The sequence below is a fragment of the Enhydra lutris genome, unplaced genomic scaffold (genome assembly GCF_002288905.1).
Source record: "Enhydra lutris kenyoni isolate GAN:26980312 unplaced genomic scaffold, ASM228890v2 scaffoldscaffold12, whole genome shotgun sequence".
Lineage (NCBI taxonomy): Eukaryota > Metazoa > Chordata > Mammalia > Carnivora > Mustelidae > Enhydra > Enhydra lutris.
This window is the reverse complement of record NW_019154096.1, coordinates 47,920,998-47,936,956: the sequence shown is the minus strand read 5'-3', so window position 1 is coordinate 47,936,956 and position 15,959 is coordinate 47,920,998. Positions and strand designations below refer to the sequence as shown.

The 15,959-nt window shown below is 38.6% G+C and overlaps 1 protein-coding gene across 4 annotated transcripts in view; it reads right to left on the bottom strand.

The window, feature by feature from the left end:
- LOC111145272 (helicase, lymphoid specific) overlaps positions 1 to 15,663 on the bottom strand; it is a 42,402-nt gene extending 26,739 nt beyond the window's left edge. For 3 of the 4 annotated variants that reach the window (XM_022500087.1, XM_022500086.1, XM_022500088.1), the window contains exons 1-6: positions 15,504 to 15,617; positions 14,960 to 15,078; positions 9,023 to 9,145; positions 5,084 to 5,140; positions 2,939 to 2,975; positions 2,789 to 2,853 (exon numbers count right to left, since the gene is read on the bottom strand). In XM_022500087.1, coding sequence (XP_022355795.1) covers positions 2,789 to 2,853; positions 2,939 to 2,975; positions 5,084 to 5,140; positions 9,023 to 9,145; positions 14,960 to 15,078; positions 15,504 to 15,534 — 432 coding nt within the window. In that variant the 5' untranslated portion in view covers positions 15,535 to 15,617. Of the gene's footprint in view, positions 1 to 2,788; positions 2,854 to 2,938; positions 2,976 to 5,083; positions 5,141 to 9,022; positions 9,146 to 14,959; positions 15,079 to 15,503 lie in introns of all 4 variants that reach the window. The other variant, XM_022500085.1, reaches the window with a different exon arrangement.
- Positions 15,664 to 15,959: the final 296 nt, after the last annotated feature.

Genomic DNA, 15,959 nt, shown 5'->3' with positions numbered 1-15,959 from the left:
TTAGGCCTCTGTGGATAGACATCTGAGTTTGTAATTTTGAGCAAGAGGCAAAGACAAATAAATTAAAAATACAGAATAGAAGTGTTCTGATTTTGAAGTACCTACTAGATGCTAAGGGTATGGGGGCACCCAGGTGGCTCAGTGGGTTAAATCCTCTGCCTTCAGCTCAGGTCATGATCTCAGGTTCCTGGGATCGAGCCCTGCATCGGGCTCTCTGCTCAGCGGGGAGCCTGCTTCCTCCTCTCTCTCTCTACCTGCCTCTCTGCCTACTTGTGATCTGTCTGTCAAATAAATAAATAAATAAAATCTTTAAAAAAAGAAAAACACGGGGCGCCTGGATGGCTCAGTCGGTTAAGCATCTGCCTTCGGCTCAGGTCATGATCCCAGAGTCCTGGGATGGAGCCCCACATTGGGCTCTCTGCTCAGCAGGGAGCCTGCTTCCCCCTCCCTCTCTCTGCCTCTCTGCTACTTGTGATCTCTATCGCTCTCTGTCAAATAAATAAATAAAATCTTTTGGGCGCCTGGGTGGCTCAGTGGTTAAAGCCTCTGCCTTCAGCTCAGGTCATGATCTCAGGGTCCTGGGATCGAGTCCCGCATCGGGCTCTCTGCTCAGCGGGGAGCCTGCCTCCTCCTCTCTCTCTGCCTGCCTCTCTGCCTACTCGTGATCTGTCAAATAAAAAAAATAAATAAATAAATAAAATCTTTAAAAAAAAAAAAAAAAAGAAAGAAAAACAGATGCTAAAGTTATGAAGACAAGCAATACCTGAATGCCACTTGATGAGTTAGGAGAGTATTATATCAAATTATCTGAAAAAGTTATCATCAGGACATAATCATTAAAGATTTAAGTTAGGGTATGTTTCAAGCAGAAAATAGCATGTGCAGAGGACAAAGGGGATGAAATGGTAGATACTTTCAAGAAACTTCAAATATATCTTAAATTTAAGATATGTAGGATGATGGGACACATGAGTTAAGTGGCTGACAAAAATATATATACATGCTTACATGGGTTGTCACATGTGTATGCAAAGTATTATTTAAGTATAGATATTCATACCCTAAGGCTGAAGGGATATAGGGAACAGAGCTGTCTTTTAAACTAAGTAAAAATAAATAAATACAATGACTAAGCTGAACCTTCTTGAAAAATAATGTGTGAATCAGCCAAAACAAACCTAGTATTATCTATGAAGCACTGTTAAAAATTAAACCTTGTAACTAAACTCCTGACCCTCCTTACCTCCTTTTCATTTATATATAAACTGGTAACAAATACGTATTTTTAAGTTTTTGAAATTGCCAGGCTCTCTCCTGCCTCTGGACGTCTGTCAAAGGTTATTCTGCCAAAGGTTATTCACTCTTCCTAGAACACTCTTCACTACCTCCTCTATGTCTTACTATTTCCCTATTAACTCTCCCCAACCTTTAAATGATTTTACTTTTATTCTTCAAGTTACAACTCATATGTCACCTTCTAAATAAAAATTTTATGAACTTAGTGCCTCAGTTTAGAGTCCATTTATAAGCTCAAAAGAGCCCAATTATAATTGACTACTCATTTCTCACAGGATGAAAGCTAAGGCAAAGACCGTATCTACTAAGCTTGATCAATTGATCTTATACATGTAAGACAAAGTTTGCCCACACCTGATATGCTACCAACATTTGATAAATGTGTAACTGCCTGAATTTCAATAAGTCTAAGTAATACTTAAATAATAGTTTTTCAAATTGTAGGCTATGTTCATAATCAATCAAATGAGTCTTCACCATTATTTTTTTTTTTTAAGATTTTATTTATTTATTTGACAGACAGAGATCACAAGTAGGCAGAGAGGCAGGCAGAGAGAGAGAGGAAAGGAAGCAGGCTCCCTGCTGAGCAGAGAGCCCAATGCGGGGCTCGATCCCAGGACCCTGGGATCATGACCTGAGCCGAAGGCAGAGGCTTAAACCACTGAGCCACCCAGGCGCCCCTTCACCATTATTTTTAAATGAAAGAAAAAAAGAAGGAAAATATTAGAGTGTACCCATAAACACAAGTATGTGAAATTTTGTATTTTATACTTTATGAAGATCTCAAGAGTCTGAATCTCAGGTTACAGAAAAATATAGTAAATAACAATGTTAGAATTTTTTTTTTTTAATTTAAGAATGTAACATTAAATATGCCTAAGGGATATTTAAGGTTTGTTATAATTAAATATGCTTTTTAGTTTATATTTTATGAAATAACATGTGACAAGAAGATAAAAAAGGATCTGGTTTTAAAAGGGACTATATGGAGGGGTGGGCAGTGCCTAAGTCGCTCAGTCAGTTAGGTGTCTGCCTTTAGTTCAGGTTATAATCCCAGAGTCCTGGGATAGACCCGCATCAGGCTCCCTTCCCTGCTCAGCGGGCAGTCTGCCTCTCCCTCAAGCTTGTGCTGTCACTCTCTCTCTCAAATAAATAAAATCTTAAAAAAATAAAAAATAAAATAAAAATGACTATATGATTTCAGTTCCCTAAAGGTCCTCAACAAGGAACAAGAACAAAGTTCTGAAGATAAGATCTTGAAGTCATGAGAAATATCTGATAATAGTAACTTTTTATTATAATAATTTCTAAATAGGCCAAGCTCACATTCCCTTAGCAAACAGGAAGACAGTGCCATTTTCTTCCCCGAAATAGTCCCTTCACAGCCTGAAAAGCCAAATAAGTAACAGCAATCCATACAGCTTTAAATGTGGTTTGAAATCCACAAGTTCTACTCAGTGAATCTTATGGGCCCTCCCCACTTTATTTTTACCTCTTTTGACATGACCTCTGAAATATTGTAGGATTCATCTTCTCTTCCTCTCTTCTTTCTCATGACTATTAAAAAAAATTATTTTATTTTTGATAGCAATAAAAGTGAAAATATAAACATATCCTTCAAAAGTAGAACAAGGAAGTTTACCTGGATTCTCCTCACTTGCATCAATGGAATTTTTACTCTACAAAACAAGAATTTAGGATATTATTTTTCTAGGAACTTTATGGTATTACATATTAAAAGACACTAAGTAAATAAATGCCCAATGTCCTTGCATTTGAGTCACATGCACAACTCTATTACTCCTACCAACATGTAACCTCTTTCTACATTTCCCCACCAGAACTTGCTTATAACTGTATTCCTTTTTCTTGATGACTCTACTTTCCCCATTTTTTTCCCATTTGATATATTTCCAAATTAAACACAGAAGGCATTTTTATTTTGCCATGTACATTTTCTGTAACTGCAGGTTTATGCTAAAGATATTCAGTGGGTATGATATGGAAGGACAACTCATTTTCAGTAAAATTTTTAAGTTAAATATAACTGAAAGCAGAAATAAAAGAGAATAATGATTTAAAAATATTAGTGAGGGGAAATACAGGAAAGGAAGAGATGTTCAAAAAAGTTTCAAAATGAGAGGTGGAAAGGAAGATCAAGAATAGGGAGAAAATATGTATAAGAAATCAAAATAACAAAAGTAAATTTTTTAATTTCTTACATAAACCCCACACCACACATGGGGCTCAAACTCACAACCTGAGATCAAGAGTCATGTGCTCTACCAAACGAATGATTCAGCGAGGTGCCTCAAGAAGGTAAATTTTAGGGGCGCCTGGGTGGCTCAGTGGGTTAAGCCTCTGCCTTCAGCTCAGGTCATGATCTCAGGGTCCTGGGATTGAGCCCCGCATCCAGCTCTGCTCAGCAGGGAGCCTGCTTCCCCTGCTCTCTCTCTGCCTGCCTCTCTCCCTACTTGTGATCTCTCTCTGTCAAATAAAATAAATAAAATCTCAAAAAAAAAAAGAAGGTAAATTTTAAAATAAAGTTAAAAAGTTAGAGGACTGGGACGCCTGGGTGGCTCAGTCATTAAGCATCTGCCTTTGGTTCAGGTTGGGATTGAGGCCCAAATCAGGCTCCCTGCTCTGCAGTAAGCCTGCTTCTCCCTCTCCCATTTCCCCTGCTTGCTCTTGCTGTGTCTCTGTCAAATAAATAAATAAAATCTTTAGAAAAAAGTTAGCGGATTAAAAATATAAAATACCAAAAGGGACTGTTGAGATGGAACAGGCAGAATTTAATGGCTGGCACCTTTTGAATACAGCAGCGGCGGTGGGGGGGGGGCGGGGCGCACGGGGACAAAACCCTGACATAAAAAGTTAGCTGGGCAAAAGTGAACAACAGATTAAACCTACAGGTTGAAGAGTAGGAAGTAAATGATTAAACAAGTAAAATTATCTTTTAAGTTTATATTCTTCAAAATCCAAAATAAGGGGTGCCTGGGTGGCTCAGAGGGTTAAGCCTCTGCCTTCGGCTCAGGTCATGGTCTCAGGGTCCTGGGATCGGGCCCTGCATCTGGCTCTCTGCTCAGCAGGGAGCCTGCTTCCCCCTCTCTCTGACTACTTGTGATCTCTCTCTCTGTCAAATAAGAAAGAAAAAAAAATCTAAAACAACAATAATAATAAAAAATAAAAGTAAAGCTTAGAATATATGACACACAGTAAGTACTCTAAATGTTGCTCTCTCTTTTCACTAGTACAACTGTTCTTTATACAAATTCCAACAATATGGCATTAAACAGCCTCATGTTAAAACAAATTTACCCCAAAAGATCACATCTAAAATTCCAGCTATCCCTAAATGAATGCTCTATTATCTGAAATGTTATTAGTGGATAGAATAAATTTGCTCCAATTCTGGCTTCACTGCTGCAACTATGCACAATACAAATTTAAATTATTATGGATCCATAATGACATGATGAGGTTGGAGGCATTAAGGGGAAAGAATAATCACTATGAGCACCAAAAGAACTGGCCACTTAGAAGAGTGAAATTTTGAAATTAAGAAAAACAGAATAAGAAACTGAAAGGGTTATACTTTAGCTTTCCTTCCATATCTAAGAATATTGAGAAAACAGATTTTATACGTTCCTATGCAGCTTATAACAAAGATAGGTTTTCAGATAAAGAAGGTTAAAATTAAGTAGATGATCTATAAAGTTAAGACTACAGAGGAATTTCCTCAATATTTAAGGTAACATAAAGGACTTTCTAGCTTACTATATATTACCTTAGTAACCTTTAGGGATTCCTTTTTTCTCTCCAATTTCTCTTTCTTCCTCTGTTCCTGTAAGATACTTTTTTCTTAGTGCCACAAGTGGAAAATGCAAAGTATAAAACACACAGCTCAAGTAACATGTACACAACGAAGAGCTATAGAAAGATCTAAAAACAAGGGAGAACTTACACTTCAAACCTTTAAGGAACAACAGGGAACAGACCTTCCTGCCTTACACAACTGAAATCCATATAAGTATATTAAACAGTGATTTTCAGACAATATGCAGCAAAGGAGAGTGAACACTGAAAAAGGGAAACAAATGAGACAAATCTTGATTGTTCAGTTTACTGCCTGAAGGCAATTCTCAAGTGCAAATAATGGAGGAAGAATCTTTTTTTTTTTTAAAGATTTAATTTATTTATTTAACAGAGAGAGAGATTACATGTAGGCAGAGCAGCAGGCAGAGAGGGGAGGAAGCAGGCTCCCTGCCGAGCAGAGAGCCCGATGCAGGGCTCGATCCCAGGACCCTGAGATCATGACCCGAGCCAAAGGCAGAGGCTTAACCCACTGAGCCACCCAGGTGCCCCATGGAGGAAGAATCTTAACAGCTCAACAGCCTCCCTGAGTTGAAGAGACAAGAGGACAAAACTTAAGAGCAGCTAGCATACTCAGGGTCAGGTACACAAAGAAAGCCCTCAAGGTACGTAGTTGAAATTTCAGGTTGAGAACTATCAGTGACATGAGTGTAAAACCAAGGCAACTAGAAAATAGCAAGTAAAGTAATCCCTTGTGCTTACAGGGGATCAATCAGGAACAGTTCGTACCCATCAGGCAAAGTGACAAGGCAAGTTACTACCAGACTAAAAGCTGTTCCATATGCACCCTAACAAAGCTTTAAAAGACAGACAAAAAGGGATTCAAAGGGCGCCTGGGTGGCTCAGTGGGTTAAGGCCTCTGCCTTCCGCTCAGGTCATGATCCCAGGGTCCTGGGATCGAGCCCCGCATCGGGATCTCTGCTCAGCAGAGAGTCTGCTTCCTCCTATCTCTCTCTGCCTGCTTCTCTGCCTACTTGTGATCTCTGTCAAATAAATAAATAAAATCTTTAAAAAAAAAAAAAAAGGGATTCAAACCATTTCCAAAAGGTGGTTAAAAGATGTATGCCTTGGGTGCCTGGGTGGCTCAGTTAGTTAAGTGTCTGCCTTTGGCTCAGGTCATGATCCCAGGGTCCTGGGATCGAGTCCCACATTGCACTCCTTGCTCAGGGGGAGTCTGCTTCTCCCTCTCCCCTTCCTCTCTGCTTGTGCAAACTCTGTCAAATAAATAATAAAATTTTAAAAAAAAAAAATACATACATTATAACTCATTAAGTGTGGATTATTTTACTCTCCTATATTTGTATTTCATTTTACCATACAAAAGTTCATGAGCAAAGGAAAAAATACTTAGCAAAAGCAAAATCTTGATTGATAACTGAACTGTGAATGATGGGGACACAGGGGATTACTGTAGCCTTGAAATTTGCACAAGGTTTTAAATCTTCATAGGTTCTAGTGGGCAATAAATAAATTATATAGTATCTTATATAAGTACAATGGGAAGAATAGACAAGGTAAAGGGGGTCAGGAGTGTGCAGACAGAAAAGGTGTCAGACAGCAATTTCACTTAAGATTGTTAGGGCAGGGCGCCTGGGTGGCTCAGTGGGTTAAGCCGCTGCCTTAGGCTCAGGTCATGATCTCAGGGTCCTGGGATCGAGTCCCGCATCGGGCTCTCTGCTCAGCAGGGAGCCTGCTTCTCTTCCTCTCTCTCTGCCTGCCTCTCTGCCTACTTGTGATCTGTCTGTCAAATAAATAAATAAAATCTTAAAAAATAAATTAAAAAAAAAAAAAAAGATTGTTAGGGCAGGCTTCGTCAGGAAAACGTTTAAGCCAGGCTTAAAGGTGATGAAGTAAGCTATGCAGATATCTACAAGAAGATGGTTCCAAGTACAAAACAGCTAGTGCAGAGGCCCAAAGGCAGAAACACACTTTTCTAGAATGAAGTCTAGAAAAGTAAGAGGGTTAAAGGAGACAGTTAAGACTGCTTATTGTCTTGTGGACCACCATTAAGACTTAAGGCTTGTTGGAGCACCTGGGTGGTTCAGCTGGTTCAGCATCTGCCTTTGGCTCAGGTCGTGATCCTGGGGCAGAGTCCCATGTCCAACCCTGCTGAGCAGGGAGGCTAATTCTCCCTCTCCCCCTGCATCTCCCTCCTCCTTCCCCTGCCCCATCCATTGTAATCACTTTCAAATTAAGTAAAATCTTAAAAAAAAAAAGAAAAAAAAACCATTTTGGTTTTGTCACAATCAATGTAAACTAGAAAACAGTGAAACCTCATAGAAAGCAGTGAAACACAGGGGATCACCTTCGCAGGAAAAAGGAAGCACTGAAGAAAAATAAATTCTTCACTCAAATAAAAATACTTCCAAAAACAAAAGCAAATGAAGACTTTTTCAGAAATACAAAAGCTAAAAAATATATCATCAAAAGAAAATGCAAATGAATCTATTGTAACGGAAAGCAGATCAGTGACTATTTGGTGAAGAAGACAGGAAGTGAAGGATGGGAGAAAATTTTAAAAGGGGCAGGAATTCAGTCATATAAAAGAAGAGAACCTTGCAATTTGAAACATGAATGGACCTTGTGGGCATTATGCTAAGTGAAAAGAGTCAGAAAGATAAATACCACATAATCTAATTTGTGGAATCTTAAAAAAACAAAACACCCCAAGCTCATAAATACAGAGAAAAGACTGATGATTGGTGGTGGTGTAATGAGTGACAGGTTAAAAGGTACAAATATCCAGTTATAGTCAGTCAGGGCTATGCATTATACAGCCTGGTGACTATAGCTGGTAATACTCTATTGCTTGTTTAAAAGTTGCTAAGAGTAAAGCTTAAAATTTCTTATCATAAGAAAAAAATTGTTAACTATGTATGGTGAAAGATGTTAACTAGACTTACTGTGGTGATCATTTCGCAACATACACAAATACTGAATAATAACCTGAAACTAGTACGTTATGTCAATTTTACTTTAATTTAAAAAGAAGGGGGGGGGGGCGCCTGGGTGGCTCAGTGGGTTAAGCCTCTGCCTTCGGCTCAGGTCATGGTCTCAGGGTCCTGGGATTAAGCCCCACATCGGGCTTTAGCTCAGCAGGGTGCCTGCTTCCCTTCCTCTCTCTCTCTGCCTGCCTCTCTGCCTACTTGTGATCTCTGTCTGTCAAATAACTAAATAAAATTAAAAAAAAAAAAAAAAAAAAAAGAAGGGGGGGCATAATTTTTTGAGTTGATGGCTATGTTGATTACCTTGATTGTGGTGAATTCATGGGTGTATACATGTGAAAACATATAAAACTGTACATTATATACATGTGTTTTGTATGTATCAATTATATCTCTATAAATCAATTAAAAAAAAAAAGACTAAGCAACATAAAGTCCACAATTTCCAGCATCCAAAAACTATCACTAGACAGGATAAAAATCAGACAAATAAACAGAGGTACATTCATACAGTGGAATCCTTCTCAGGAATAAAGAGAACGGCCTACTGAATAAACACAAGTGAATCACAATATGCTGAGCTAAAGAGGCAAGACACAATAAAGTGTTTAATGCATGTTCCATTTGTATATTCTAGAAAAAGCAATACCAATCTATTGTGACAGAAAACAGAAATCAGAGGTCTTGGAGGCCAGGCATGGGGATCACTGAGACAAGAAAAGTTCTTGGGGTAACGGAAATGCTCCTCATCTTGACTGTGCTGGTGGTTACACAGATCTATACACTGGTCAAAACTCATTAAACAGTAAACTTAAAATGTGTACAGCTTACTGCATGTGATTTTTATCTCAATAAAGTGATTTTTTAAAAATGTAAGCTACTAGTTCTAATCAATTACATACACATACCTCTAGTTGTTGCTGTTCCATTTTAGTCAATAAAAATTTGGAGTAGATATTGCTTTTCTCAAGTAAATGTTGAAGTCTACGGTACCGAATGTCCACAGACTCTCTATCCCAAGACATGCGAGCCTATCCAAAAAGAAAATTTCCATAACTGTTAAGTTTTCTGACATACATGATGTTTTGCACAAGACGTTAAAAAAAAAAAAAAAAAAGCTAAATAAATGCTCTTTGAGTTTGATATATTTCCTGTAATTAATGGGGAAAAAATATTTTTCTAGTATTAACTTTACTAACAATGGTTTATTTTAACCCAAAACCAGGACAAATAGCTTAAAAAATAGGATTCCGGGGTTCAACATGCCATTTGGTATGATGCAGCTTAGATACCAAAATATTGAAATTCAGACACTGGACACGTTTACTGGCATCCATCAATTTTTGAAAGTTACAAAATTAACATTATAAATTAAATACTTCAAGTAGATTTAAGTTTTTTGAACAATCAAATGATTTCAGAAAATTTTTACATACCAGTTTTATTTGAAAGAGCATTAGAAGTAATAAATAATTTAATTGGCTAGGAACTAGAACAACTGTTCTTAGAATTTTAAAACTGTATTGTCCAGATGCCTGGCTGGATCAGTCGGTAGAGCATGCCGACTCTTGATCTCAGGATATGAGTTCGGGCCCCAGTTGTGCCTAGAGATTGCTTCAGAAAACAAAAAACAAAACAAAAACTGCGCTGTCAAAATATTTCAACATGCTAAATCTACTTATGATTATTAGAAGCTTCTTCCTCCTCAGCGTTGTGTCCCCAGTTTTGCCCTTGTTTTTAGGCTTGTTTTATTCCTACTCTTAGCTCAATCTTCCTCTTCTGTACATCTTCAAATTACAAACCTGCTTTCTCTATTACTTTAACACACCATTTATTAAGTGATTTCTAAATCTACAGTAGGCTAATGGCTGAGGAGGAATCCTCTCTCAGTTCACAATGATAAAGTAAAATATTTCTAAAAAATACCAGAGGGGGAAAAAAAAATAAAATAAAATAAAAAATTAAAAAAAAAAACAAAAACCAGAGGGCACATGATGAACATAAAAGCAACAAATAAATAGTATAGTTCAGTAGTCCACAACTTCTTTCTGTAAAGGGCCAAAGGGTAAATATTTAAATATCTGAGCATATGGCTTATAAATACTCAATTCTGCCTTTTTGGACAAGAGCAGTAAAACAATATATAAACAAATGGGCAAGGCTATGTTCCAACAGAACTTTATTTACCTAAACAGGCATGATCCAGTTCATAATATGTCAACTCAGTATAATCTGAATTTAAAAACAAAAAACAAAAAAAACCTACAACACACTAAGTGCGCTGAAGTGAATCCAGGTGAATTCATCTATCAAAGCTAAATATATGCAAACCTTACCAACCAGCAATTCTACTCCTGAGACAAAGTTTGTGTGTACATGAGGGTTCACACACGCATGTATGCATACATGCAGAGGCTGATCTTGTACTTCAGAGACCACTGTTTTTCCTAGATGTTCTATCATCTCTCCAGCTTTTCTTTCAAAATAAATTTTTCTATTACAAAAGCAATGACAATAAAATGTGTAAGGATAAATAAAATGAAAATAAATACACATTTTAGAGAAATTATATATTTAGGGGCACCTGGGTGGCTCAGTGGGTTAAGGCCTTTGCCTTTGGCTCAGGTCATGATCCCAGGGTCCTGGGATCCAGCCCCGCATTGGGCTCTCTGCTCCGCAGGGAGCCTGCTTCCCCCTCTCTCTCTGCCTGCCTCTCTGCCTACTTGTGATTTCTGTCTGTCCAAATAATAAATAAAATCTTAAAAAAAAATTATATATTTAAAAAACAACCATAAAACAATTCTATCGGGTGCCTGGGTGGCTCAGTGGGTTGAAGCCTCTGGGTCATGATCCCAGGGTCCTAGGGGAGTCCCCTGTCCCCTGTCCACCTCTCTGCTCAGCAGGAAGCCTGCTTCCCTTTCTCTCTCTGCCTGCCTCTCTGCCTACTAGTGGTCTCTGTCTGTCAAATAAATGAATAAAATCCTTAAAAACAAACAAACAAACAAAAAAAAAAAAAAACCAATTCTGTCCATGCAGATAATCTCTGTTGACATCTCACAAAACTATTTTCAGTTCTTTTAGAACAGTGTTTCTTTTACTATTACCGATGTTACTGGATTACAATAGTCAATGAATGAAATAGATATTATAAACTGAAAGATGAAATTACTTAGAATTTGAAAAAAAGATTTTTTTGGTAAATAATTTAAGTAGTCTATACTCAACATGGGGCTCAAACTCACAAACCTGAGATCAAGAGTCGCATGCTCCACCAACTGAGCCAGCCAGGTGCCCCTGAAAAAAATCCTTAACTTTTAAAATTTGTTTAAACTTTAATTAAAATATTCTGGGCTTAATTTAGATATTAATTTAGATATATATGCTACCTTAAATCCTGTTCAGAATAATTTAGCACACATTTTAAGTAATTAAAGATTTAATATGTTACACTAATCTGTAAATAATATAATTAGGAAACTAAATCAATTACTAACCTTCAACACCAACCTTCCATATTTCAAAATAATTTGGTAATAAGCCTTATCTACCATTACTGTTTCTTAACAATTTTATCTGTTATATTAAGGTAAACTGTAGCTCTGTGGAAAGCACTGAGCGCCTGGCAGGAAGAGTATGCCAATGGACACCAATGGCATAAATTCCCACAGTCTACATCATTATCTCTCCAAGCACCAACACCAGATTTGGGAGTGGGGGTGGAGTTACACTTCACTCTCCACAATCTGAACCACTTTCCTTTTATCTAACACTTATCAGAACTTTTTACCTTTCCCCTCCCCCAGGATATACACATTAATGCTATTCTTCACCTCTTCTGGACTAACAATGACTTCTTTCAAAAGGAAATACAGGTGAAAAGCCAAAGAAAATAACTGTAGCAAATCAATGTAAAAGCCATTTTCTACTCTTTACAAACTTTACAATCTCCTAAAGCAAAGTTAATGCTCCTCATTAAGAATCTTAAGCAAGCTCTTCTTAAGTACTTCTAAATATATGCCCATAAATACGTTTTCTCCCAAAAGAAAAGGAATCTTTACTTTTGTACTGCCAATTTTTTGGTCTCCAAAGACAAGCAAGCAAGGAGAGACTAATTCTTAGAATTTTCCCCATCGTCAAGTAAGGAACAACTTGTAAGTTAAAAGTGCAAAAATTAATCAAATTCTTTCAATACTATAAATAAAAAGGCAATATAATAATAGACCATAATACGACTAGCTTTTTGGCAAAGCACACACTGGTTTTAGTGTAACAACTGAAGAGAGCTATACAATTTATTCATGGAGGGATTGAAAATGGATTAGAAATTGCTATTTTAGGGGCACCTGGGTGGCTCAGTGGGTTAAGCCTCTGCCTTCCGCTCAGGTCATGATCTCAGGGTCCTGGGATCGAGCCTCGCATCTGGGCTCCCTACTCCCCCCCCCCCTGCCTCTTTGCCAACTTGTGATCTCTTTCTGTCAAAAAAATAAATAAAATCTTAAAAAAAAAAAAAGAAATTGCTATTTAAAGTTCTATGATGAATAACTGCTAAAGAAAAGCTAGCTTTACCATACCTATCCCTCAACAGTAACAATTCCAAAAAATTTTTGGACTGATGCAAAACATTTGTTCAAAAGCTTAAATATTTCGCTTAAAGTATAAGTCATTTTTTTTTTAATTTTTATTTATTTATTTGACAGACAGAGATCACAAGTAGGCAGAGAGGCAGACAGAGAGAGGGGAAGGGAAGCAGGCTCCCTGCTGAGCAGAGAGCCCGATGCGGGGCTCGATCCCAGGACCCTGAGATCATGACCTGAGCCGAAGGCAGAGGCTTAACCCACTGAGCCACCCAGGCGCCACTAAAGTATAAGTCATTTTGATTCCTTGTTTAATCAGCAAATACTTATGGTACTATAAATTTTGAGAGATCTTTCCAAAATGTGGAAATGGGGGCATGTGGCTGGCTTAATCAGTAGAACATGTGACTTGATCTCAGGGTTCTAAGTCTGAGCCCCATGTTAGGTGTATAAATTACTTAAAAATAAAATCTTTTAAAAGAAAAATGTAAAAATGTTTCATCCCTTGAATTAATGCATTCTGGAAATGTCTTCTCATTGTACCTCATACTGTTTCTTCAAATAGTACTTTCTTTCCCAACAATCTTCATGAGTCACAAAACTGAAGATATACTACTCAAAATGAAGGCTTTACCATTCTTACAACCTCTGCAGTTGATTCAGTTCTAGACACTTGCCCCAGGATTCACCCTTTATAATTATCCTCTGGTTACATGGCTAGTAAGTACCTTTATTTTATTTACATAATCTTATATATGCTGTATAATAATAAAGTATTCTTTTTCCATAGTTTGAAATTCAATAAACAATTTACTGATTGCCTATTTGATAGGTGAACAGCCAACAAAAACAAAACAGTAAGTGACGTCCTCTCAGTAAGCAAAATGGTAAGTAATGATAACACTACTTAGTACTAGATAGTACTACAAAAATTTATACAGTGAGGAAAGGTAAAAGGTGATGCATGGTCGACTTCCCAACTCTATTAAAATTTGTTTTTCTATTAAAATTTCTTAACATTACTGTAACTGGTTATGGTTAACTATGGTTGACGAATAATAACAAAACTAGTATTACTGGAGTGAAAGTACAGCACGGTGGTTAGAAAGTGTGAATTCTGGAATGATATGGCCTACATTACAATCTTGGCTCTATTAAAGCTGTGGAACTCCCCGCTCCCGGCACGTTCTCTACATGCCTCAGTTTTCTCATCTGTAAAATGAAGTGAAAACAGAACCTACTTCACAGAATGCTTTAATAAAAACAATAGTTTATACTAGTAATTAAGCTAGTAAATTTAATAGTTATAATGAACAGCAGTATCTACTTTGTAGTCTAGTTGAGATGCCAATTAGTAAATACATGTACAACATTCACAACAGTGTTCAGGAGGTGTTAACAGTGCTAGCAGAAGAATCATTTCTGTTAATATTAAATAGCAGGGAACCAATTGATTCATTAATTGCCTTTGAGGTGCAGTATTATTTACCAAATTAAGTAATTCTGCACGGAGTTAATTAAATATTAAAGTATACTTCCGAAGGTATAGGGTTAAGGATAAGAACGCTTAAGACAGCCAGAGTTCAAATTCAAGTTCACTGGTGTGTGACCGCCCCCCCCCAAGTGCCCCAGCTTCCTCATATGTAAATGCAGAGATATCAAAAGTACCTACAGCATCACAATATCGGGAGTGCTAAATAAATTACTACAAGAAAATAATTTAGGAGGCGGAATGTAAGTGGGGGTGGCTATCACTCCTTTTTTTGAACAGGGGATGATAAAGCAGCAAAGTGGGGCTTTATTACTGGGAGTGAAATACACTTAAGAACTGAAATTTCAAGTGGTTAAAAACTGCTTCGGTCATCTGCAAAATATATACTCTGTAAAAGAAAACCACTTATCACCGAAAATGCACGCCCCATTTTTATCTAAACAATCTTACTTAGCACTAGTCCAAGAAACCAAAAGGAAAACAGCAAGTTTATCACTTAGGTGGTCAATAGCACTAAATACCTAAGAAATTCACTACCGATTTTGGAAGAATTAATCTAGCTAAAGAAGCAACTTGAAACGTTCTCCGACCAAGACTACAAATCACAGAAGCATCACTGAAAGCACGAGCAAAGGTGTCTCAAAGATAGCGTTGAGTAAACATACTAAGAGATAAGTAACAGCCCGTTTTAAAGATCATGAAAAAAGCAGACGGGAGACCAAACCTCCGAGGAAGGTCACTGCTGGCTCAATCGACGATGAACTTGATTCCTAAATTACCTTTTCGATCATCTTCCGCTCCCTTTCAAGTCCAGCAGCCTCTAGCTGTTCTTCCTCCTCCAGCATGGCTTGAGTAATCACGGCAGGCTCCGGTTCAACCACGTCTGGAGTCGGGGACCCTAAGAGGAGATAAAGTTTTTTAAATTGCAGTTTTAAAAAATTACCGGTTACTCAACTCCCACATTCAATAATCTTTCCCGGATGCATTTGAGGCAAAAACTGAAGACCCACGGGACGCCAGCATCAGTCCTCTGAAAACATCCTGGGTCTCCACAATGTCAACAAGTGGCCAGGACCCCAGGTGACCAGTAGGGATGCTCGCGAAAATGTGGCCCCGCTGTGTAAAGTCTCCTACATCGCGCACATATGCGCATCTGGGGCCCTCCACTCACCTTCCACAGCTTCTTGCCCTCCCTTCCTCAGTCTGCCTGGAGTCAGCTCTACCCACCAATCTCGGCTGTAGCCTCCATGCTGCCCCCCTCCCCCTCCCGCCCCCGGCCCGGACGCCGCCGCGGGCGCCCGGAGGAAGGGTCTCCGCACTCACCACCGCTACTCGCGGGCCGCTGCGCCGGCATGGCTGGACACACACTCCGGAACCCGATCCTCGGCTCTCAGGGTCTGCAACGCCGCGCGCCGAAGTCTCACAGACGATGCCTGCTCAGCCTCCTCACCAATTCCCCGGCCAAGGAAAAACGCGCGCTTCTACTTCGCGGGAAAACGTCGTCATCTCGCGATACTTTCTACTCTCCGCCCCGCCCCCGGAATCCCGGAGGCGCGAGATTTGGCGCAATTTAGTTTTCGTCAGAACCCACCTGGCGGACCGTGGGCGATTACCAAGAGGTATATCTTGGGAAAACTGTGTTCTGCCGCTAGCTTTTAACTAGGTCTGTAACACTGGACGAGTGAGTCTGCCCACTGTGGAGGGCCCAGTTTCCTCACGTATTGGATGATGGTTCAGAATTACACTTTAGGAGCGCTTTTATCTGCAAGGCACTTTCAC